The sequence below is a fragment of the Epargyreus clarus genome, unplaced genomic scaffold, assembly GCF_041222505.1.
Source record: "Epargyreus clarus isolate Ecla_fem2 unplaced genomic scaffold, WU_Ecla_fem_2.2 ptg000007l, whole genome shotgun sequence".
In the NCBI taxonomy this organism is placed as follows: domain Eukaryota; kingdom Metazoa; phylum Arthropoda; class Insecta; order Lepidoptera; family Hesperiidae; genus Epargyreus; species Epargyreus clarus.
In genome coordinates, this window is record NW_027332215.1 from 1,730,536 (window position 1) to 1,755,669 (window position 25,134).

The following is a 25,134-nucleotide window of genomic DNA, read 5'->3' on the forward strand; positions in this document are numbered from 1 at the left end:
TTTACCTTTAATTAATTACATTTTATTACGTCACTGATTCACAAATTAAAACTACTTAACTAATGCAGTCTGCATCGCGAAGATATGTCTAACGCACGACGTTTGTTTAAATAGAGTTAGCAGTTTGGACTACGTTCTAGTTCAGTGTGGTGTGGACTTTGCTTAATAAGTTTCTTGTTCGTCCTCCGGATAGCGACGTGTGTATAAATTATATTTGCAATGGTGACCATTTCACAATTGATTCAGAATGTGATCATGTAGGTTTCCTAAAGATGTTTATCTTCACCTTTACGCACAATATTTTGGAAGATTAGAGGTGCATGTCCGGGATTCAAACCTCATACGTATTTTTTATATAATATCTGAGTAGCAGACAAGGATGTAGCCCACTTGACGGCAAATGGCTACTGTCGCCCATGGACATCAGTAATCAACCTCAAATAGGATTTCATTCCTACATGAGGTTGGCCACAGAACCGCGGCAAGCCGAAAAACTATGCTGGGACGCCTCAAAAAAATAAGTCTTCCTTACCACACCCTTCTCACCAGAAGTAGGTGAGGCGTTGTTGCCGCCGCAGTACCACAAAAAGTTCTTCCACTTTCAATGGGCTTGTGGTAACACTCAAATAGTTGGGAATTACATTAGTGCTTATGGGCGATAGTGATCGCTTGCCATGCGCGGACAGTATGCTTGTCGTAATTTGGTAAGGAATACGCAATTGAGTTTCTAATTTTAAAGCGATTTTTGGTGTATAACGATATCTGCGTCACAATTATTCTGTTTACAAAAATCAAATCACCGAAGGCCGCTCCGGCCACCAGCGGTCCAATTTACCTAAATGAGCGCTCGGTCGAGCTATTTGCCGAAGAGATTTTTATTGTAAATATTAAACCGGCTCGTTAAAATTGTGTCTATTTGTACAAAAGTATAGTTTAAAGCGTAGCAGAATTCTCTTTACATACTAAGGTCTTTTTCTCTTCGGTCTTTATAAATACAATGGTTATTTAATTAAAGAAGGTAGTACCCTACGTGGTTCAGTTCCGGCGGCACCACTGCCTTACGTATTTCTGAGTCATAACAGCAATGGTAAGTTGTATTCTGTTGTATTCCGCTTTGAAGGGTGTGGTAAGGAAGATATACTACTCAGAGGCATTCTAAGTTGGTTCTCACTGGTAGCAATATATCTGAGATAGATTGCAGATGTCCATGGACGGCAACAATCACTTCCAATCAGGTGGACTGAACGCTCGTCTGCTACTCCTATATTATAAAAAATATGAATTTATCCCTTGTTTGCAGTAAACTCAGACAGCTTACGGTGTTTTAAGTTTTTCCTTTTAAAGCGAAATAACATTTTCATTCCTTTTGCACAACACATTTATAAATGAACGAACATTTATCGTTGAATTGCGAAGCGAGTATAATCCGGCGTCGCAAATAAATATTGCAGTGAAATAAAACGTAAAGTGAGTATTGCTTGCAGGGCTAATAAGGAGTACCGTTTGCCTGTATCATTACTACCAGCAAACCTGAACTGGTTGAAAATTAACCGACCAATAGAGGTGGAACAGAGGTGAAATTAATGATAATAATAAACACATAGTATTTCCACCTGTGGTCAGGGTTTATTTCTTGTCACGGGGGTTTATATCCGCGTGCGTGTCTCACCCGATGCGTGAATTAACCAATGCAGTCTCTCCGCGTCCCGCATGCGTGTAGCTTACATGACAGGAAGTGTCGCTGAAACTATACGATGCGAGTGGCACGCATGCGGACCAGAACTGCACGCGGGCACAAACCCGCGTGATAGGAAAAAGGCTCATACTGACCAGGAGCATTATGAAATGTAATAGTTCAAATTAGACTTCGGGTCAACTGTTAAAATATCTAATGAAAGGTTTAAAGTAGATAAACATTCGTTTTGGTGTCAGAATGAGCACAATACTAACATTGCAATAACGTTGATCGTTTATACGGTTCGAGTCACGTCACCGTATCGTATGTTACAAAGCGCCGGAATGTAATGTTGTAACATTGCATTGCGTAAACTCTCCGAGCTGTTACATTCCATCACATGCTCTTAGTCAGTACCTAAGAGATTTAGAAGCATGGGTTTGACTGATACCTCACGACACGAAACCCCTTAGCGTTCCGTTTGACTGAGTAGCCGAGTGGATACAACTGCCATGAAGATAGTTATTTAATACTATTATTGATATCCGTGTCAAACCCGTAATTTTAATATAAGTTACGGGTACAAGAAATAGAGCCCTGTGACATAATGACGGAAGTCTAACGGAACTATATTACTAAGAATAGGACACGTAATCCTAAAAGCAGCATTTTTGCAAACTTGCAGCTGGCGAGTAACCACTAATAACAGCACGAAAAATTGGGCATTAGTGTTTATTTTCGTTGCAATGTTTTGCAGTAACGCGTTATTAATGTTATGAAATTTGTAATAGGAATTCAATACTTAATTATTTAAATCACTATTCGATTTGATAGTTACGAAGCTCGGATATTAATTAACACGAAAAATCAATACGTTAATAGGATTATAATGACCCTCTAAATTGAAAGGAAATTGGTATCAAAATTTGAAATTAGATCGTATACAAAAAAATATTCCAAACGAATAAAAAGGACGAGCGTATATATTTTAAACATTAAAATGCGCAAATTAAAATCTCTATTCGTATGTATTGGCCCTAGGACTAAATTGTTACAAACGTTGGTTACATTTTTATTTATCTTTAAGAGACAGTAAGTTATGAAACTCAATTGTTTACTTGCTCTGTTGCATAGAGGAGAAACCAGATAGACTTCAAGACATTTAGACTGTATTCTATAATATTCCCTCATACTCATGAATAAAAATGATATTAATGCCATTACCCGGGAAGTAGTTATCATACTTGGAGTTTTAACAACGACAGGAGGATTCTTCTTCTTAGTCGATACTTCATGGCTGAAGTTCGTGCCTGCTTTGGAAGTCTTTTATGCAGGTGTGCTGCATATCCAGCCAGTGTCTAAAGCATCTGCTTTTCTAAAGCATTCCGTAACAGACATCTGGGACCACCACCTAGGTGGTGATCTTCCCCGAGGTTTTTTCCTGAACAGGAGGATATCCTGTCACAATCAGTATCTAATAACTTGAGAACTATTTAAGTAAATATGTGTAGCTTTAACACACTGTTCAGAACATTAAATACCTAAGTAAAACTCATTTTTACGTAATTTTTCTCATGATATTCTATCGTTAAAGTAAGCAACATTTAATATCAGTTATTTAAGATAAAGCTGCGGACGACTGCCGTCCACACAAGAGAAAATGAGATTTGAAGTCTATTTAGTTACTAAATCTATGTCTCCATTGAAGCAAAACGCTTTTGTTGGCTTTTTACTTTCAAGAACGTTTTACGTACGCATTTCGATAAGTTATTTTAACTTTCACAATTGTAGAGGCTTGCAGTGTATTTCTCTATTAACTTTCTAGTAAAACTACTTATAGATTATCTTCATAGTATCAATAGTTAGAGTTGTAGAGTTTAAACTATTTCAAGAGTGTTTAAGGTAAGTACAACTTCGCTAATATTCTTAGTTGTAAGTGCATAACTAGCGCATAGCATAGCGTACTTAACATAGCGTAGCGTACTTAGTAGTGAAGTTTATTATACTAATAATAGCAGTGTGTGAGTCAGACTTGTACTGTAAGGTTCTGTACGAGAAAATATTACATCTTCTGCGTTAATAAAAACCTAAGGATTACAAAATGCGTAATAAAGTGTTTGAGTTCTGACTCGGTTAAGCTTTACAAGTAGAAAATATGCTGGGGGATATTGTGAGCATAAGATTGGACGGGTCCAATCTTATGCTCACAAAATAAACTATTGTTAAAACCACATTTCTCAGAAAGGGATTTTAAATATTTTTAAAAGTTAAGCATCTAAAACCTTAATACAGGTTCATTTACTTCTGCGTACAACGTAAACATGTGCCGTGGCAAACAGCAATATTCTCCCATGTGTATTGAGATATTTGTAGGTAATTGAATTTGAATATTATTCCATAATAACATGCAACGCAACGTGGCAGCGCGTTCTTCATTAATATTCGACGAAATTGCCCACTAAGTCGCTTATTTCGACATTCCGTCGCCCGCCTGGTCGCGGCTGCCCACTTAGTGCAAATAAGGTTTTACTTCCCGCTAATGGAGCTATTAACTGGATGCTCCTGGTACCATATTATTTGTCATTTTGATACTTATTTACCTGCTACATTCTGAACGTATCTTCGTTTGAGATTGGCGAGACATTGGCTACTACGCATGAGCGATAGTTGCATAGCCCACCTTGCCGCCTAACACCCTTCGTGAGCATACTCAGGTTTGGAGGCGTGACGTGACTATGACAAAAACTTTTTTGCCACCATGACAAAAGTCAATAAGTCACGCTAGCACTAAGCTATTGAGCTCTCTCTTCCGTTGTTGCTCAAGAGTCAAATTTGTTGTTAGGTTCAATAGTCATTGTCCCTGTAGTTCCGTGACTAGAATAGGGCTACGGTATCCCCTGCCTGTCGTAAGAGGCGACTAAAAGGGGGCTTCTGGGGTTGCGGGCGGCAAAAGTGAGAGTTCGAACCGTCCAGTAAGCGACCCCGGGAAAGACGGAGCGGTATGTGTGGACGCTTACCGTTGTGAACACCAGATGGTGTGGGAGGAGCGAAATCTGCTCCTCCAGAGTAGAGCCCGATCGGGGTATCGCGCTAGGAGGACTCCGGTTGCGTTCCGTCGGAGATCCCGAAGTTCTCCAACAAGCGTTGAGGACGGCCACCGGGGGGGTTTAGTGCGGTAAAAATCCCATATAACCCGGCGTCGCTCCCACGTCGTCGGGTACTTTTTGAAGGTTTTCTCCTCGTTAAAAAAAATAGAAAAAAGGTTCAATAGTCATTGTGTATGCATTGTTAAAGATGCTTAAGCTTCTTAATTGTCATCATACAAGAAATCGCATTTTTCGGCAGTTTTCGCTTTATCTATTGAACCGTCACAAGTGAACAGTTCAAATTTTCACAATGCATTTACTTTTATTGGTTCGATGATGACAGATACTAAAAATAAATAAATTAATTAGTATGAAACCCTCTGTGTATGAATTCGCCTCGCACTTGGCCAATTTTAAAGCAGTTATACAATGAAAAAATAAACCTTTCATTGAAACATCTATCTTTATTTTAGCGTTTAAGAATTCCGAAGTTGTTATAAAACATAAAGCAATAAACGGTATTTAAAACAACTTTAAGCGGCTCAAGTAAGAGATTAGATAATCCGCTTTCTGCGATCTTAAAATACCACAATACCCTAAAATAATTGAATTTATATTAAATATTAACCAATTTTTGGCTATTACTAATTATAGGATAAAATTTCGTACGCATTTTTTTATTTGGATAGATTAGTTACAGATCATGGAGAGGCAACGACCCTTAATATTAGGTACTGCATGCCCGTTTTCTACTTTGGTTGAGACTAATAGGGCGCCTGTCTTTTACTTCGCCCCGTTATTGCGAATTGCCCGGCGATATTTAAAAAATCAGGGCAACGTACCCGTAACAAGCTTAAAACGTGAATATTTGTTGAAATTTATACGTGGAGTATTTAAATTCTTGCAGGCAGGGTCATTTGAATATTAGTTGGTTTCATATTTTAAAATCTTTCTCAGTACCTTGTCATTGCCATCAACACATTGTCTCATTGCTGGGCATCAGAATGGGAGACGTTTGGGCCATACTTTACAGTGCTGACCAAGTGTCTATTACGACTCGAGAGATAGAATACTATAAGAGACGGACAAAAACAGCGAAGGCTTAGTAATAATAATAATTCCGTTTTTATTCTTTGGAAACGGAACACTAAAAATAATAGCATTTTATACGCAAAGTTACTTTAAAATATAAAATACGGAAAAGGAATTCTTATTCTTACTTACTGAATTGTATTCGTAGCACAAACGGCATTCGACATTTCTCTGTAAAAATCCCTGCGAATCGTAGATGCTCTACGAGTCGTAGATGCTCTACGGTTCGTAGAAGCACTTTATAAAACACTCTAAATAAGTCGAGTATGTAACAATATCTACCTTTAAATAAGTTTACCTTAAGTTTGGTTGCGAAGGCGACGAGTTAAGACGGATTTAAATTCTCGGCAACTTCAGAAGCGAGAAATATGAAGTAACTATGATTTATATTTTACAAATAACTTGATATTTTCTACAAAACTTCCGTAGAATCTTAGAGCATGTTCTACATTTTGCTCATTATACTATTTCCATTTCTTTATTTTCTCGATGACAGACAGTTCTTTGTAGTGTTGTGACCAAGCAATGATATCGATCGCATATATTTATTATATGTATTTTGAACAAAGACAAATATGTACAACAAAGCTTACGCCGTAAGAAAAATAAGACAATTTACTGACGTTGATACTAAGCTTGTATATTTTGCGTATTTTCATAGTGTTATGTCCTATGGCATATTGCTCTGGGGTAAAGCATTGAGAAATTCATGTGGCATTCTATAATATACAAGAACAGAAACTTATAATAAATGTTGAGGAGAGCTCATCGAGTGACAGTGATGATACATCAAATTTTGATTAAAATAAATGAAGAGATATTACCTGTCGTAATAATTATTTCGTTTCACTGTCGAGTACATACCTATACCATTTTACAACAACTTCGAAATTTAAAAAAAAATATGCATTATCAATCAAAAATTTATACGTGAAACATCTTGTAATGAAATAGAATATTATAATTATATGTAATATAATATCATAGTTAATAAATTTGTACAAAAGTATTCGGCAGTAGTTTAGTTTCTTACATATTGTAAAAAAAACGGGTCTGTTATCGTGTTACGTTTATCGTTATAGCTCCTATAGTAATGATTACGTGTAGTACATCACTACCTGTCCATGAAGTACAGTATTATCTGTGTAACATTTTAACGTAAACGACACAAAATTACTGGGGCGTCGATCTATCATCGAGAAAACAAAGAAATGGAAATAGTATAGTCACTGCCAGTCACATTGTGTCTGATAGCACGATTTTATTAGTAAAACACGCTTTTACGACACACACGTATGTATATTCCATTTTGAACACAAACGTAGACTATCAGTTACACTTTACTCGTATAAACATTTTTTTCTTGCGATGTCGGTGTAGAATATCACCCTCCATACGATAAAGGGATCTTATGAAAGGGATCGCCAGCATCCATTTGCTGCGAATTAATATTCATTTGTTAATATTAGAAACCTTTTTGAGCGGTCTATTTCACCAGTAGGCTTTTGAGAGCTTTAGAACTAAAACTTCTACAAAGGATTTGATTCGAAGGACATATGTGTAATTGATGTTTCCATATGTCTGTTCTGGGTCGTTAATTAAAGTGTTTATGAAGCCTCTAAATCTTATTTCATTTGAGTAGCAAGAGATCGGTTCTCCCAATTTGTAATGGAGAATATCGAAACATACAATAACGCGGCCTCACTTGCTATATCTCGACAAACCTAACAAAGTCAAACAATAAAGATAATATGTTTGACTAGGTTTAAGTAACTTTGAAAGCTTACCCAGCCCTTTGTTCCCTATATAAAGTCAGAAGTTAGTAGACGTTTGGAGTTTACACCACGTACCAATCGTACGAAATCGGCTTAATAGAAATCCTAGTCGAAGTCAATCGTGGATGTGTTAAAGTCGTTGCAACTTAGTAGATGCTTCTACTAAGTTGGAACGATTTTAACCAGATTAGCTACATCTCTTTCAATATGCCATTCGTCTCCCTTTTATTCGTTTCATGGCATATAAAATATGGTTATCACACCGGATCATGCTCCTAATGTTTCAATACTAATTATTATTCTTCTGTTGTAGTTCTGAGGAATCCAACAAGAGCGATAGCACGAAAGTACCGGAACTGGTTCACATTTACGACACTCCATCTGTGGGCAACGGCCAAAGCGGCTCAATTTACGGATTCGCTTTATTCGCTGGCCTTGGCGCCGCGATCATAATAGCCGTCACCGGATTCCTCCTCGGCTGGTACACGTAAGTGTTGTTCCTTCTCCCTTAACATTTTATAACCCTTCTTCATAAATCCAATTATAACACATAGTAAAGATTACTCGCTCCTAACAAGAAAGTGTAACCAGTTTTGACAATTGAAATTGTCACTGTCATCTATGTTCGTGTTTGAAAAATATTTAAAAAAAGTTTTTAGAGAATTTACGAAAGAAACGATATTTCTCCGCACTTTTTCTTCGGTATCATGTTTTTGCACCACTTGACTGCACATGACGGCGTTTTTCGGCGTAAATTACACCATGACAGTCGGAGACGTAATGGGAAAACAGTTTTCCATTTATATTAAATGTCAGACACATAGTCAGCCATTTAATGGCTTCCTTCAATTACAAGGCGGTGAGATATCTATACTTATCTATGTTATAAGATGCGAATTCTCGAAAACTTTTATAAATTAGCAATTTGTATTAATCTTTTAATATGTCTTTTTGAAATTCCTTACGTGTATTTAAGCTGTAATTGAATCACGTACAGCACCCGTTATAAACTTACATTTTCTTAAATATAAAATGCCATGAATGGTCGGGAAATTCCTGCTGTGAGAGGCAATCCGTTTAAGTCGCTTAATGGAGAATTAACTACAATTTCTCCAACCCACGAGTATACCGATCTTATGGCCACTTATTGAGCTCTGGTTAAAATACCGCACTTTGGTCATAGATTAGTAAAGATACTTCGCCGCCTTGAAATTGAATGAAGCCACAAACAGCTTATTATAGTAAGTTATTTTTTTTTAATTCTTGACAAATAAAAACATTTTTAGAGAAAATTTACGAATAAATAACTAATACTTCGTAATTTGCATAATAAATAAATAATTTATAATAATAATTTCAAATATTTTAGGGACATTTTAGCACGGAGACGTGGCAAAACTTTTTTACGCAACTATTTCAATTCTCAAAACTGGGTACATTTTCTTGTTAGGAGTGAGTAATCTTTACTAATCTATGACTTTGGTGTTTGATAATCTTCTTCTTCAAATTAATATTGTGAGAGCACTTCCACGAAATTGTTATAATTAAAGCACAAAATTTAATAGGAATATATATTATTTTTAAAAGTTTATTATTAATACTACTTATACTTCTACTTCGAGATGACTTTGGAAAAGGTTTTAGTGCTGTTTCTTTAAGTTTATTGCCACATAACGTTTATCTAATTCTAACATAGTACTATTACTTACTTATCGGGTAATATAATTATATAATTTATTGATTGTGTAGTCTACAATTGAACTTAAAGATTATGCAAAAGTATAAAGCACCGTATCTATTGACTGAGTTATTACTGTAAATGAAATACAATATTTAGATGCCCATTATTAATAAACAATCTATCATTGGATAGATAGATGAAGACGTTGTGACTAGATTGGCCTTGCCTACCAAAAATCTTCATTTGATTTTTGGTAGGGAAATTTTGAATAACTGAATTGTACAACATAATAAAACAACTGTAAAAGCGTTAATGTTATGCATATTATCACAAGCTCTTACTCTCAAAGTATCGCTTTGAATAAATATCACTGCAGTTGACCTTCTCAACGTACTAGTATTGATAACCTACAAAAATGTTTTTTATTAGTCAGGTTATCACGAGGCCTTAAACAGAATGTGATTTATTTAATAATATAGAAATTCTGGCGTACGCATAAAAAGAGAAAAGAATTAAGCTCCGGAACTTCAAGCAGACAACCCCGTTGAAGCATTCAAAATCAAGGACTTCGTCATCAATTCTGAGGGCACCACCATCGCAATTCTACAACAGCAGCATTTAGCATTACTGTGTTCTAAAATACATTCGATTCGATTCAATTTAGTCTTCAAGGTAGCAATGCATCTGTGACCAACATTACAACAATATCTGGGGTTACCATAAGGTGGTAATTACCGTAACTATATACTCGTAGGTACTCGTAAACTGTAATAAAAGACATTCGATTCGATTCAATTTAGTCTTCAAGGTAGCAAAGCATCTGTGACCAACCTCACAACAATATCTGGGGTTACCATAAGGTGGTAATTACCGTAACTATATAGGTAGGTACTCGTAAACTGTAATAAAAGACATTCAACTCGATTAAATTTAGTCTTCAAGGTAGCAAAGCATCTGTGACCAACCTCACAACAATATCTGGGGTTACCATAAGGTGGTAATTAACGTAAGTAAGGGTATATTTTCATTACAATACTTTTTAGTTAATTTATGTTAATAAGAGTCTATTTAATTGCTGGTGTGAAGCAATGTAGCGGGAAACTAAATAAAAAGAAAGAAGGATATTATGTTTTTTAGAAAAATAAGATGTCATGAAATGAATTGTCAGAGAAAATAAATAATGGAGTTGCAATTGAATCTTTTATTATATGAGTAAAGTAGTATTTCAGGAATAATGAGCTTACACGTAACTATATAGGTACTCGTAAACTGTCAACTGAAAAATAATACAAATTTTTCTATCGTCGTAAGTGAATCTTACATTTCAAATTGTCATTAATTTTGTGTATGAAATAACGCAATCTTGTTTAATTAAAGGTTGTGTCTAAAATAAGCATAATGGCAAAAGATCTATTTATAGCACTTAATTTATTGACGTACAGTGAAATGGATCGGATGTTAATGGAGGTAATGATCTTTGATTAATTGAAGCCTCAGAGTAATTATAATATACAGATCTAGCCTACTCGTGTACGTACAGATCATTATAATTACTAGAAACGTGCGGTAATGGACGAACAGTTATAATTGAAGTTCAAATTAAGCAGTTATCTAATTAACTTATTTTAATAACAAAGACATAAATAGTTGTTAAATATTGTTATATTACTTTTTACACAAAGGCTAGCATTGAATAGCATAGTACATTACGATATAAAGAGTGATGACATACGAACAACAATAAGCTAATACTCGTACTTGTGTGTATCTTGTGATATAGCCTGCTCTGACCGCCGTCAAGTTCCCTAAAACGTCAACTATAAATTGTGGTGATAGGGACACAAATGACATTAATATCAAATACATTGGTACATAGAACTGTTACGTACCATCCCTAAGTTACTGTTATATTTAACTTTAACGCAAACTTTAACCGGCTTTCGATGCAATCCACCGTTATTGCCAGCAACTGACGTCAACTGGCGGTGACGATCGCCGGCGCGGGCCTAGCTCGTTTATTAGAACCCTAAAGAAGTAGCGGCATGAAAGCACCCTAAGCTAATTCAATTTTTACTCTGAGATTAGATCATTATTGCCTGCCTGTTGCGAGGAAACAATGAATAGTAATGAGAGTAAACAGAATATATAACAAAGGTTTTCCTATCAACCCATAAAGCAGGGCCAATAAGGAAATTGCTCCACATTTTTTCCTGAAAACAATCTTAAATAACTAGACGCAAACTGGATTTAATAAATGTATGTTTTTGGAAATACTGAAGTCACAGGTACATATCATATTTGAAAAGTATAAAAAGTAGCGATGCTATTGGGAAAAAATCGTTGACAGATACGATACGTGTAGGATGTTTATATACGTGTGCATATTTTTCATTTGTCACTATCATCTATAAAAATAATAAAGTAACTAGTATAGAAACTTACCAAATCGTTTTAATCCTTGTTTCTTTCTAATTACAACCAGTTAATATATAATCAAACCATCCGATTTTTGTCCACCAAAGATTGAAAGAACTTCCTTGAAACCGTTCGATCTCGATGATTGAAAGATTTAAAGATCGACAAGAATGAAAGGTCCTACGTTAGATTCCTACTATACATTTGACAGTGTGTAGTAGGAATCTAACGTAGGATCTTTCGTAGACAAAACTTTGGATAGATTGATTATGATAAACGTGCGCAAATCATAGGTACACTAAGAAATTCGATCATACTGCGTTTACTGCTAATATGTTAGCGCCATCTGCTATTAATTCAATGTCAATATCCCATTACAAGCATCTGTACTTTAAATACACTAATTAAAACTTTTTACATTCAAAAAAAAATCAGGTCAGTCAGTAGCTGTGTATAGGCTGTCCGTGTTAGGCTTGGACCTCACGGAGCGTTTTACAGCCGCTTGCGCAGCAGTAACGTCGTACATACGTAGCTATCGGAAATTGTGTACAAATAAATTATCTTTGGTGATACTTAAGGTGTTCTGAGTAAACACTAATGCAAATAATAGTTTGAACATAAATTGAAGACGCATTCTTCTGTAAACAACAAGAAACGATTGAACTTTGGAAGTATCATAGAAATAATTATAGTTCAAAAAACTAAAAAACACGCTTTTATGATAAAATCAACTAAAAAGTAGAAAATAATTTTCAATCTAAGAATCAATTAAGGAACAGTAAATAGTATAATTGTGGAAAAAGTGTGGGGTGTTTTTCGAACCTGATAAATAGAGCACCCCACACTTTTTCCACAATTAAACTATTTACTGTTCCTTAATTGATTCTTAGATTGAAAATTATTTTCTACTTGTTAGTTGATTTTATCATAAAAGCGTGTTTTTTAGTTTTTTGAACTATAATTATTTATTAATTTTTAGTATTTCTCGTTATAGCGACCACCATTATTCATCGTTTGTAAAAAAATCAAGTGTCTATTTATTACGATTTAAGAGATAAAGCCCAACGACAGACGAACAGACCGCAGAGGGTTTTGTTTTAACCTTTGAGTACGGAAGCCTAAAAATCATTCTACAAGAGGGCATTATAGATATGTTTCAGAACATATGAGTTATAGGGAAATAACATTATTATTTTCTAAACTAAAAATCACGATATAAAAGTTACGCCTATTGAAACTAAATAGCAATAATTATTTGCAATCTAAAGTTGCGATGAACTTTGCTGAAGGTGTTTGTCAAATCTCGCCTCGAAAATCGTTAATCCAGAGGATGTTGATAAGGACAATGGTACAAAACTATTAATGTTTAAAATATTGAATTGTCATCGGTCCTTAATAAGTATGCCAAATTTCGAGTTAATCCGACGTTTTGAAGAGGGTTAAAATCATGTTGAAAGATTCCGTTACATACTAACATACTAACATACCAACATACCAACATACCAACATACCAACATACATACGTCTGAAGCTAATAAAAGCGTGTTAAAAGAAGTGAACATGAACCTTCATATTGATAATGACATATCGATCTTGAAACTGAGCGTAGTTTAGAACTAGGGAATATCATTTAGTCCCGTTATTATTAATCAAATAGGCAATATTGTATCTATTAGAGATTATAAGACAATTTGACAGAGATCGTTGTGTAATTATCATCTTCGCTCGCAGAACACCAATCGATGTTTTGTGTATCAAACACATTTTCGCGATAAGCGGTTTTATCCATATAGTTTAATGTCCATATAAGTTTTCGATCCTCTGTTATACCATTAACAGAGGCTCGTAAACCTGTAGTTCTAAGAAGGTAAAACAAACAACAATAGAGTAAAAACACAACAATAATTCAGGTAAGTTTAAAATTAATACATAATGTACAATCTAATACTATTATTCCTCATGTGTCCCAATAAAATAAGCCTGGAATAACAACAAGTCTTGAATTGAGTTGGAACAGACATAAAACTAGCAATTTGTTATAAAAAACTAATTAAAATAAACTTTTAATAAAAGTTATCGGAGTTGAAGCTGCAAAAGCGAAGCAATATCTTCATTTTTTCGAAGATTTGGACGACTAGAAGCCACAGTTTCACAGGTTTGTAATTTACTTAATTTTAACATAGTCCAATCAGAAGATATTTATTAATCGACTTAAAAAGGTGGTTCTGTATTCGACCACTATGTATGTGTTATGTCCGCGATTTTCCTAAAAACTACTGATCCAATTACAAAAGCGTTTTGGTTATATCACACAAATTACATCAACAAAAAACAACGCAAGCATTTTTATAGTTTCTAAAATATATATTTTAGAAACTATAAATATTATATTTACATTTAATTACTTTTACAGATTTTTTCAATCAGTTGAACTGTTTGTAAAAGGTTTACATTACGTGAAGGGAATTCTCAATATTGTGGCGGAAGATTGAATTGAAACTGGATATATAATAATAAAAAAGGAAGCTAAAATACTTAGAGAGTATCATAACATTAGTTTCCGGACAATATGCATGACATTTACATCGAAGTAAGTCGTAATTCGAAGAAAATACGTGACGCATTCCTGCTCTAGTCATGTGGTAATACTGGAAGCAGATCTTTTTACTCAAATGGAAAGGAAAACTTCTGGACCACACTTGAGCTAGACCCTCTAATGCGAATTGGTGGTATTTCGGATTACTGTACAGAAAGGAAATTAAGGTAATAAAACCATTTAACGACTGCTGCCTTGTTATCTACGAACGAGAAGAAGTCCGCCGATTAAGAAGCTGGTACAAATTAGTTATCAACCATGCGGTTTTATGGCTGTTACCTAATTATTACTAATAAAAGCTTCGAATAGCCTAGTGGTTGAAACTCGGCCTCTCGATCGAGGAGGAGGTTCAAATACCAGGTTCCTCTAATTTTTCAAAGCTATGTGCGTATTAGAAATTAATTGTCACTTGCTTTAACGATGAAGGAAAACATCGTAAGGAACATGCATACTCGAGAGATCTTTAACCAAAATATTCTTAAAATTATGTAAAGTCTATCAATAAGCACTTGGCCAACGCGGTGGACTAAGACTAACTTCATCCTGGACAACAATGGGTTGACAACGACCTAAGTATTAAAACCAACAGCTTGAAGAGCCCTTTGGAATAATAAATTGCGCAAGATATCCAGCCACTCTGTATGCGCACGGCATTTCGAATTACAACTCGAAAAATATGTATCAATAAATTAAATATAATAAATAACATTGTTTTATTTTTGGACTTCCCCACGCCATAGATAAAGAATATAATTTGGATATCATTTATAGTACGAGTATATGTTTTCTTTCTTTCCATATCAGTACAAGTCTATTAATTATTTTTCATTTGGATTGTAAGAGCATCAAGACAATTGCATACCCAATTCCTCCTACTGCAATACCAAAAGAAAATTTGTAGGAGATTTCGATTTTGGAAAAATATGATTTTATTGCAAAATCACTATTACCACATGTACTTCTTTGTAACAGCGCGATTATGCTAATTTTAAGTGTAGTAAAATATTTATAATGCGTATATAAGTTATTATATCAGATACCATCTTATATATTTTACAATGCAAACAACCAAAAAACTTAAAAGATGCATTTACAAATAGAATCTATATATTTTTAAGAGAGCATCAGGTAAGCGTAGGTCACAGATTAAATAGCTATTCCAGGCTTGTTATTTACTTCAAGCAATCATTTTATATATCGCCCATTATCATTCGCTTGGTAGTTACTCGCGATATGCAGCTTTTACGATTGCTATTTTAAAGCAATTATTTTGAAACTTATCGCGCTCTATCAACACACTTTCAGCTCTTCAATTCTGTCTAACCCACTTTCATTTTCATGATTGGATGTATCGTTCAGTGTATGATAAATTAGTGACATAACCTCACATCAGCAGGCTTTCAAAGAGGGCTAAGGCAGCTGCCGACGTGGACTATCCAGCGTACGGCGTCACCGGCCCCACGGCCGACCTCTCCGGAGATCGGAAGCTGGCACATTCAGCTCATATGTATCATTACCAGCACCAGAAACAACAGATCATCGCTATGGAAAGGTACGATTAGGAGGTCTTTGCTAGATCCAGATGCACGTTCCTGAAATGGGTGGAAGGAGGAAAATCGCCAACCCCATCAACGGGTTACAGAACCTAAGGGTTCGAATCCCCGGGGCAGCAAATTGGAACTTGGTGTTGCAAATTTTCTTGTGTGGTAGACGGGAGTTTAAAATAATGTTGTGAAGGGCGAAAGAGCGGAATGTTATGCCTGGTCTAATAATAGCATGCTTCTTGAGCTGAGCAAAGCAAAAGTGCTGGCATTTGGCGTTGCAATTGTATATACAACTAAACTAGTTCTTTTGCGTTAAATGTAAGGCAATTTTCTGGAACCAGATTTTATATTTATTTTTGTAAAGAAAAAATCTAATTAAAAAAATGTCAATTTCAATTTACGCTGTCAATGGAATGTATCAAAGTAAATAATTCTGTATACAAAGTAAATACCTACAATTCCATTCATTCGGTTTGTTACATTCTACAACTCCTAATTTTAAAATGAAATGCATTTTGGTTACAATTTCGTATCTCATGTACTGAGGCACCTCATTTTAATATAATTATGGTAGGACAGTCTACAACAAATATAATTACAAACAAATATATTCACCCCATACAAATGCATCAAGAAAGTTGTTGTTCCTGAAATGTCTCTTGTTCCAGAAATTGCATTATCATACCTACAGCGCAGCGCAAGCATTTCTGCTTTGCGACGATGTAAAATATAATTTTGTTATTTTATTGGTCTGGGTGTATTTATTTATTTTATTTTTTCGTGCATTTACGTGTGCATTGCCATTGCAAGTATATATGTATTTATAGTAATAAATAATCATAAAAAAACCCCGGTAACCCGACAATCAGTGTTGCAATGCATATCGGGTTAATTGTTGGAGTCATTACTTGTATCTTGTATCGGATCAGACAGAGGTTGGATTACCGCGAGTCTAACTATAGTCATATAAATTTAGATTAGCTCATTTTCTTCTATTTATCTTGCTTCATCGACTAATATTATCAGTTAATACATTTGTATAAGTCGATGCGTCGTCATCGACGCTGACGCGTCGTCTTCGAAGTCGCTAAATATTTTTGCACCTTTATAGCTTCTGCACTCATAGTATGCTGTAGAATTGGATGTCAAATAATGTATTCACATGATTCTTGTCATCACCCATATCAGAACAAATATTTCACTCTTTTGAATTAGTTTGGCGAAGTGGTTATCAATTTATTTTATGAGCTGTAGTAACCCAAATGAATGAATGGACTCGACAAGAGTCCGTGATCATTGGAAAACAACAAAGTACTTATCTTGCTAGCTACAACTACTTACTACTACTACAACTACTTACAAGGATATAGAGTTGCATATAATCTCACAAGTTTTTAAGCTTTCGCGTGGAAGTTTCAAATCTTACGATTTATGCCATTTATTTTTTCGGACTATAATAATCCTTGCAGTTTAATAACTGTTTTAGCGATAATATTCTTCATTACCTGAATTAACACGATGAATGCGTTTTCAAGTTTAATCTAAAATTTCCTAGAATTCGTACTATGAAATTACCAAGTTCCACGTATTTCTCTCAGAGTGGTTAAACTCTGTTAATCTTCTCACAATATAAAGTGATTTAATTGAATCGCTACAGCGAAAAGCTCTTATAACTGCTCATGTCGGCATTAGAAAGGAGGTTGTATCGATCAATCCATTTCTGTTTAATTTAGCCATGCCGAAGGTTTATTTTTCTTGGAACGGCTTAGAAAATGCCACTCCTAATTTGTTTAGTAATGGAAGATATAATTTATATCTGTATAAATAAATGGCGTCCTTATTTACATATAAAACCATTATATTTATTCTGGTCTCAAACAGAACTCATCATATTTAGCTTTAGATAATATTTCAACAACCATCACTTGATATTAGATGGACAAACAAAAATTTAACCTTATTGGAATAATTACAATATTTTTGTGTTTCGCTGCTGTTTGGTTTCATGTAAGGACTTCCTTAGTTCTTAGGACTTCCTTTATCCTTAGAACTTAGTCCTTAAGAGTAGTAACGCATCTGAGGTTCACCTGAGATAGGACTCAAATCTTACCTGCGATGCCTATGAGAGGTAGCGGCTACTTTCCATCACGCTCACCAACCAACGAACCCTGTCTTGGTTAAGCATACCTCCTTGGCTATCCTAGTGCTTAATATATCAAATTCCTATATAAATTTGATTGCAGAACTAGGTCGCGATACCATTTTTCTGTTTCTGAATAAACAATTCCATTGGATTTACGTCAGTGACAGATGGAAGAAAGTACGTGTTCTGTGTAGTTTCAAATGACAATACTCGGTTCAAGCAAATCCCAGTCTTAGCCTTTCATAATAAGGAAAATGTGTACTGAAGTGGGGAGACAAGTGAGCGAGCCCGACGGGTACAAATTCATTAGGAAGTATAAATATATCTCCGCAGAAACTGAAGTATAGCGCACACTTGCGATTGTTGTTCTGGCTTTAATCTGGATTATGGTTATTACATTACATTTGGGAAGTCAGCTCCTTTGAGGAAAGCCAGTCGCCAAGCTGGTCTAATTTGGCACACACTCAGATGATGATCCCCTGAGGAATGATAAACCCTCCTTCGATTCCTAGTCGCATGATGCACCAATCTCTCTCTCTATCTCTACAACCGGGGAAGGATTGAAACATACTTCAGTGACCAGCAAGTTCTACGTAATGTAATCTACATGATATACGTAATGTAATCTCTATGATATACATATACGAGCTAAACTGCCGCCCCAACCCCAAACGTAAATTTCTGCCATACAACAGAAGTATTAAGCACTCCTACGTTTTCGTTTGAAGGGTGTAATAAAGGCACTCCTTTCAGAAAGAAAACAGACGTTATCAAAATATGATACTTAAAGAGAAACGCAACTTAAACCTCAGGAGTAGTAACTCATTGTTGCTGGGTGAGACTTCAATCCTATTTGAATTTAATTACAGATGCCCATGAGCCTGAGCACCAGGGATCATAGATGATCTATATCTATATGCAATATTCAGTATGTACTATTTAATTTACAAACTCGTATGGCTTAAGCTCACGCGTGTATGCCGTTTGTAGACGATCACATTTGCTTCTGAACGTTCAATGTGGCAAATGAATGTAATAAAATCAATGCAAAATAAATTCAATTCATGAAATGCGTTTTTCTTACCGACACCGCAACAGTTTGCTAAGTGATGCAGCATTGATACAATCGCAAAAACGCGAATCGCGGATGTTTAAAGTAGCTAATCTGCAATTGCTGCAGATGGTAGCCTGCTCGACAAACAAGCCGCATGCCGGAAGCAAAATGGATCTAGGTCGCTAAATTAAATGCGTTTTACTAGTTTTTTCCACTGAGTTAAAACAATTATTTTTTTCTAGCTTAATTCAATTTGACGTACTATTCAAATTACGAAAAATTTTCTGTAACGAATGCGAAAATCACAAAGTATTTGTTAGTTTAACTTTCACGGCTAAATTATTAGCAGTTTTTCGTAAAATTATATTTAGAGATATGTTTTATATATGTTTCTCAATTTTCAAATTCATGGACCGGTGGCATGGCATAGTAAAATTGTGTAGAAATATAATGGGGTGACCTTACCCCTTAAATGATCTTAAATAATCCACGATAATGATATATATAATCCATAAATATATCCATGATAAATAAAGTTGTGGTGCTTAGTGCTTGTGCAGTCAATCTTCTTTACTTGCTGGTTAATCTTCGGATTACTTCAAATCCAGAGAAGACTTCAATAAATATTGCAGTCACAAGTTATCAGTCCTATTCATAAAGACTTCTCTTACCGTTAAAATTCTGTTGAATTCCTTTTTAAACCTCTCCTCTTTTTGTCCTTAGACTAATGAAGACTTGCTGCCCAAAAACATATGCTAAACACCGCTTTATAGTTTAGAGAGTACTAGAAATATGTACCTTGATAGTTCTATAATGCATCGTACTCCTATAAATCCTTCGTATATTGCAATTTCTTATTGCAAAGGTCAACTAAGTTTACTAGAAAAGGGTGTGTTTATTTAAACGTCTCGTATGAAGGTAAATGCAAGCAATATTAAATTAAATTTCATTGTTTGTGCCAATACATCCAAAGAAAACAATTGCGGTGAACAAATGTTTGACGATAAAACAGAAACGGATTGGTCGGGGACGCTGGACGTTTTATTTGATGAAAACGTAAATTAAATTGATATTTTTATTTGCTCATTGTGTACGAGTTCAATATTATTTATTTTAACGGTTAAATGTCATTAAGAAATCAATGATAGCAGTGAGATTTAAAAACTTGTCTTTTAATCAAAGGATCCCATGGTCGAATTTCAATTAAGGACTTCTCCGATTTTTTAAAGCTCTATTATTCTCTCTTATCATAGCTCATATTAAAAAACACTTGCTTTAAAGGAAACGTAACTTAATCTACGAGAATCTCATAAATTTCTTTAAAAAAATCTCAAGAGATGAATGAAGTTTACCAATCCGCACATATAGCATTGTGAATTATTAATATACCCGTCTTACTCATAGACAAGGCCCGTATCCCGTATCCAAGAAGAGATTAATGCGTTGACGATGAGAAACCCATTGACCTATGACTGATAGTCATATATCGTTAGTAATTGTTAATGAATGACAAACCATCAGCCAGTTTAGTCAGTATAATTGTCCTTATTTTGAAATATTGCGTTAATTGAAAATTTGAAATATTTTTGTCTCATCCCTATACTCGGGTAAAAGTGGAATGGTATCACGGTTTTTCAGGGTTTTTTGACTAGGAAATTTGCCAGTCTGGCCAACCCCTATTGTATCACATTGTCTTTAGATAAATATCGTGTCCAGTAGTTATTTTGATTTAAGTAGCTTTTTATATTTTTTAATTTTATCGATTTGGCATTAAATTTCCTACAACATAACTAAAGTATTTTCATAGAATTAAATAATAAATGCATATTCCATAATTGCATGCAAAGTAATTTGATGTTAATATTAAAATATTCAAAATAGAGAACTCATGTAGGCCAACATCTCACTAAGAAGTTACAGTTAGTTAATGCATTTTGGGCTGAAAGCTAAAGTAGTTAGACACTTGTCGGTGCTAACGTAGTTAGTGTGTTACTAATTTATATTGCGCTTACAGGGATTCTTCCTAATTAGTGCAACAATAGATTTTTTTGATTTAGAATAGTTATTAATTGTATACATTCCATAGTTGTGTTTAGTAATATATTTTGTTTTGTGAATAATTTAGAAAACAAATTCGTTTCTACAAAATAATATAATAAATAAAGAAAATAAAAAATAAAGAACAATCAATTAAAGTAAACATTTTTTTTAATTGTTTTATTATAAACCCTTTTATATTTACGTCATTTAGAACCATTATTTTATTTAAATTTTGTTTAACATGGTTAGTTATACCATTTCACCATATACAACCCTTGTTACCCCACCTCACATTTGCCTCAGCGGATATTTAGCTCCGGAAACGATTCAGACCTGAAGAGGTTCTAATATCAAATACTTGACGCCACTTGAAGCACTTTTTCCAGTATAAACGTTATGTATGTACAATTATCTTGTTTTACCATGAAAGTAACACCTATAAGCGCACTAAGGATCGCGCTGGAATAAAAAGAATTGACTTAACAATGGACCTACTTCTGTAAAAAATACCCATGTTTAGTTAACATCAGACCACACCACGCCCAGTAGTAAATACTGGAATTAAAGCACCTAATCATAGTTCCAGATGCGATCCAGCGCACGATTCATAAATTGGACTGAAAGGCATTTCAATCCAATTTGTCTGTCAAAATCCGATCCGCTTATAAACTTCCAAAGATTTGCTAACTTTAAATGGTCATGTTTTAGCTTATTCTTTGACAACAGAATATTTTTTAAATCAACCAATGTGTTTAATTTGTTCTCCTTCCTACATTTAATTTGTTATGCATATAACCTGTAAATTATAATACTTATTGACGATATACAAGGAAGTAAGTGATACATGCACGAAATCATGCATATTATTTAGTACATTGCGATTACCATTCTAATATAAACAAGTAGGTATTATACAGTTTGTTTATTATACACATACATCTCTTTTGTCTCTCGATAGCTTACATTTAAAAAGAAAAAAATTGTAACAGTATTTTCACATAGACTCTCTTAAACATTCGCTTTTTAGAGCTTGTGTTTGTCTACTAATCTAAATAATTATATTGATTTTGCAATAACAATACTTTTCTCACGCTTAATTAATAATAACGAGGGATAAGTTACATATGTTTATTGATATTTGCTTGTCGCTCCTCGGCACTCAAACTGGGCATAACTGATTTATGTGTACTAATATAGCTTTTAGTGTCTTGATCCCAATTTGAGTTTTACAAGTGTATTAATGACTAATATATTTGACGTACAGGAACTGCGTAGATCAACGCAACGGCTCTGTTTCTGACCCCGAATCCGAAGAGGAGAATGAGGAAGGTGATTACACCGTGTATGAATGCCCTGGGTTTGCTACGGTGAGTGATGGACATCATCGTATATTGGACGTACGTATATAAGGATCAAAATTTACAACTGAATTTTAAACCGGTTAACTCCAACCCATTGAACGTAATTTTACGATTGGATTGAATTAGGAGGACAAGTGAGTTTTTTTTTTATTTAAAAACGCATCTAACACGCTGCCACCCTTGTATGTTTATGTGTATCTCAATGCAATAAAATTTAAATGTCTGCATACTTATAACGTAGAATATAATCGCACTCAAATAATATCCGTCCTTAAATACGTACAAAACTTCATAGCGAAAAGATAAACGGTAAAGTGTCTTGCAACGCCATCTAGTTTGCCAGGTGTATAACAATAGTTCGTAAGAAAAAACTTTGTCATCTTAGGAACCTGTTAAATAGTCATATTTAAATTTCAAGAAGATATACCTATGTACTAATATACGATATCATATGTTGATATATAAATGAGTACATTTGTGCTAATGCTTGTATATTTCGGGAGCATAATTTATATGGAGTGACGTAGTATCCTCGCGTCGTAAGACCAACACGTCTTATTATTTTATTACACGTAACTCACGCAAAAATAAAATATATTGATATAAGTAGCAAACGAACATGAAGTCCACCTGATGGTAAGTGGCTCCTGCTGCCCACGGGCATCAATCAATCCCAGATAAAATTAGATTCGTAGCTGAGTTTCGAAAAAGATGCGTTGCTACCCCTAAGAAATCAGTTAAAACCCTTCGGAAAATATGTCTCACCTACGAGTACCCCACCCCTCAACTCTCAGCTAAACTATTTAATACTCAGCTAAACTATTTAATACTTTTATTTTTATTTGTATCCCACACCTTACATCGTAAAACATCACTTTTAATCGTAAAATGCTTACATTTTGCAACTTTACGAGTAAGGGATCCATCAGAGATTCAATCCTTACTTGAAGTCCTTGGGGTGCAATTTTCAAATATTTTCGTAGCTCTAGCTATTGTTCTTTATGTTCCACTGCTAGTCTCTCCCCACAATTGTGACAGGTATGGAGTGCACTCCATCGCGCTTCCCCACATTTAGAGGGGTTAGTGGCCAGCACATGCGATGTTTGCAAACCGCACATGACACCCCTGACAACTTCAAGCAAAATCTACTCTATGATAATTACCGGGGCCGATGGTTTATCATGCCCTCTGAAGCACTGAGGCGCTGAAAAGATTATACCACTAAGGGTCCCATCCAACCATCCAACTTCCGACCGCGTCCGACGTTGCTCAACTTTATCTAAGTGCTGCGGGGCTAGTTGTTGCTCTTCATTTGTGCATACGTTATATTATAAGGATTCTATGAGCTACATTTTAATTTTGTAGGCCCAGCTTTGCAGCTACGCGTAGATAGAAGGTCCGGTCACATTCATCATAATCTTAAAAAATATCAAATATAAAATTGTAATATAATAGGAGCAATTATGTTTTATTGCTAAATTAGTCGGAGGGGAGTAGGTACCTATTTAGTTTAATCACTTCATATGATACGCATAAATACAATGTTAAATTTCCATTGAAACATTTAATATTAATCTACTACCACTCTGATATAAATGTCAAGTATTTTATTTACTTTAGTTCATTTTATGTTAATGCCAGGAATTAACAGTTTCATTTTCATCCCTGCGTTTAAGTGTTACAGGAATTTTCGGGATTATAAATTATTGTACATTAATTTGCATCGAACATCGGCGGAAGTTTATTATTTTATGATACAGATGTAGCAAACGTAGTCCACGTAATCGTAAGTGGTTTTGCCGCCCGTGGGCATCTATAATCTAACTGAGGTACACCAGAAGTTCAAACCAGAGCACGCAGCGTTTAACGCGACTGTTCTTAGGTTAAACCTACTTTGTCCTAATTTTGTGAAGTATAGAGTTGACCTAATAATTGTTATTGAGCGTTAGCATATAATTGAAAACCCCAGAGGTGGCTAGCGTGTCTAGGTTTAAAAACTCCACTTTTTTAATATAAATCATACAAACATACGATGTTAGGAAAATATATAATAATTTTCTTTTCCCTACAACATCGATTGAAATTCAGCGTGAAATGTCAGTTAAACTTGTGAAAGGCGTCGCTAGTTCAATACGCCACGGCGAACTTTATTCGAACTTGTTTCTGCGCCTAACTTTAAATTGAAAGATTCCTAGTGACTTCAATTTAGTAAAGTTATTGGTATAAGCTTCTCTTTAGAGGAATAAACGAGCCTCATCTCAAATATTTAAAGATGATTTAATTGTTGCGAAATAACGTCTAAATTTTGGGTTGGATTTTCCTCTTATTATGTTAAACTCTAGGAATCTAATTCTAGCACTAATTAAGCGGAGCAAGTATAACATGTAAGTAAAATAAAAAACAATACGATACAATATATCACGGAAGATTAAAATGAAGTCCTAAAGCGTAAGGGGCAGGTAAGCTACAAATCACGTAAGTAACTACTACAAAGATTATATCTGTTGAGACAACAAAACCACACTTGGTTAAAATAGCCAGCCTCAGGCAGCTCAGAATAGTTACTGCCGTTGCGACCAACTTTAGGGCTCTTACAAATGTAGTCCTCGTTAAGTACCTATAAGTGGTGTTACCAAAGTTGTAATATTAAGCAGATTACAATGGTGAAAGGA

General features: G+C 34.8%; 1 protein-coding gene across 3 annotated transcripts in view; it reads left to right on the forward strand.

The window, feature by feature from the left end:
* LOC140743221 (uncharacterized) overlaps positions 1-25,134 on the forward strand; it is a 282,021-nt gene that overhangs the window by 252,756 nt on the left and 4,131 nt on the right. Inside the window, exons 6-8 of one of the 3 annotated variants that reach the window (XM_073074341.1) lie at positions 7,942-8,115; positions 15,714-15,872; positions 22,366-22,468. In XM_073074341.1, coding sequence (XP_072930442.1) covers positions 7,942-8,115; positions 15,714-15,872; positions 22,366-22,468 — 436 coding nt within the window. The remainder of the gene's footprint in view (positions 1-7,941; positions 8,116-15,713; positions 15,873-22,365; positions 22,469-25,134) is intronic. The other 2 variants (XM_073074342.1, XM_073074343.1) reach the window with 2 other exon arrangements.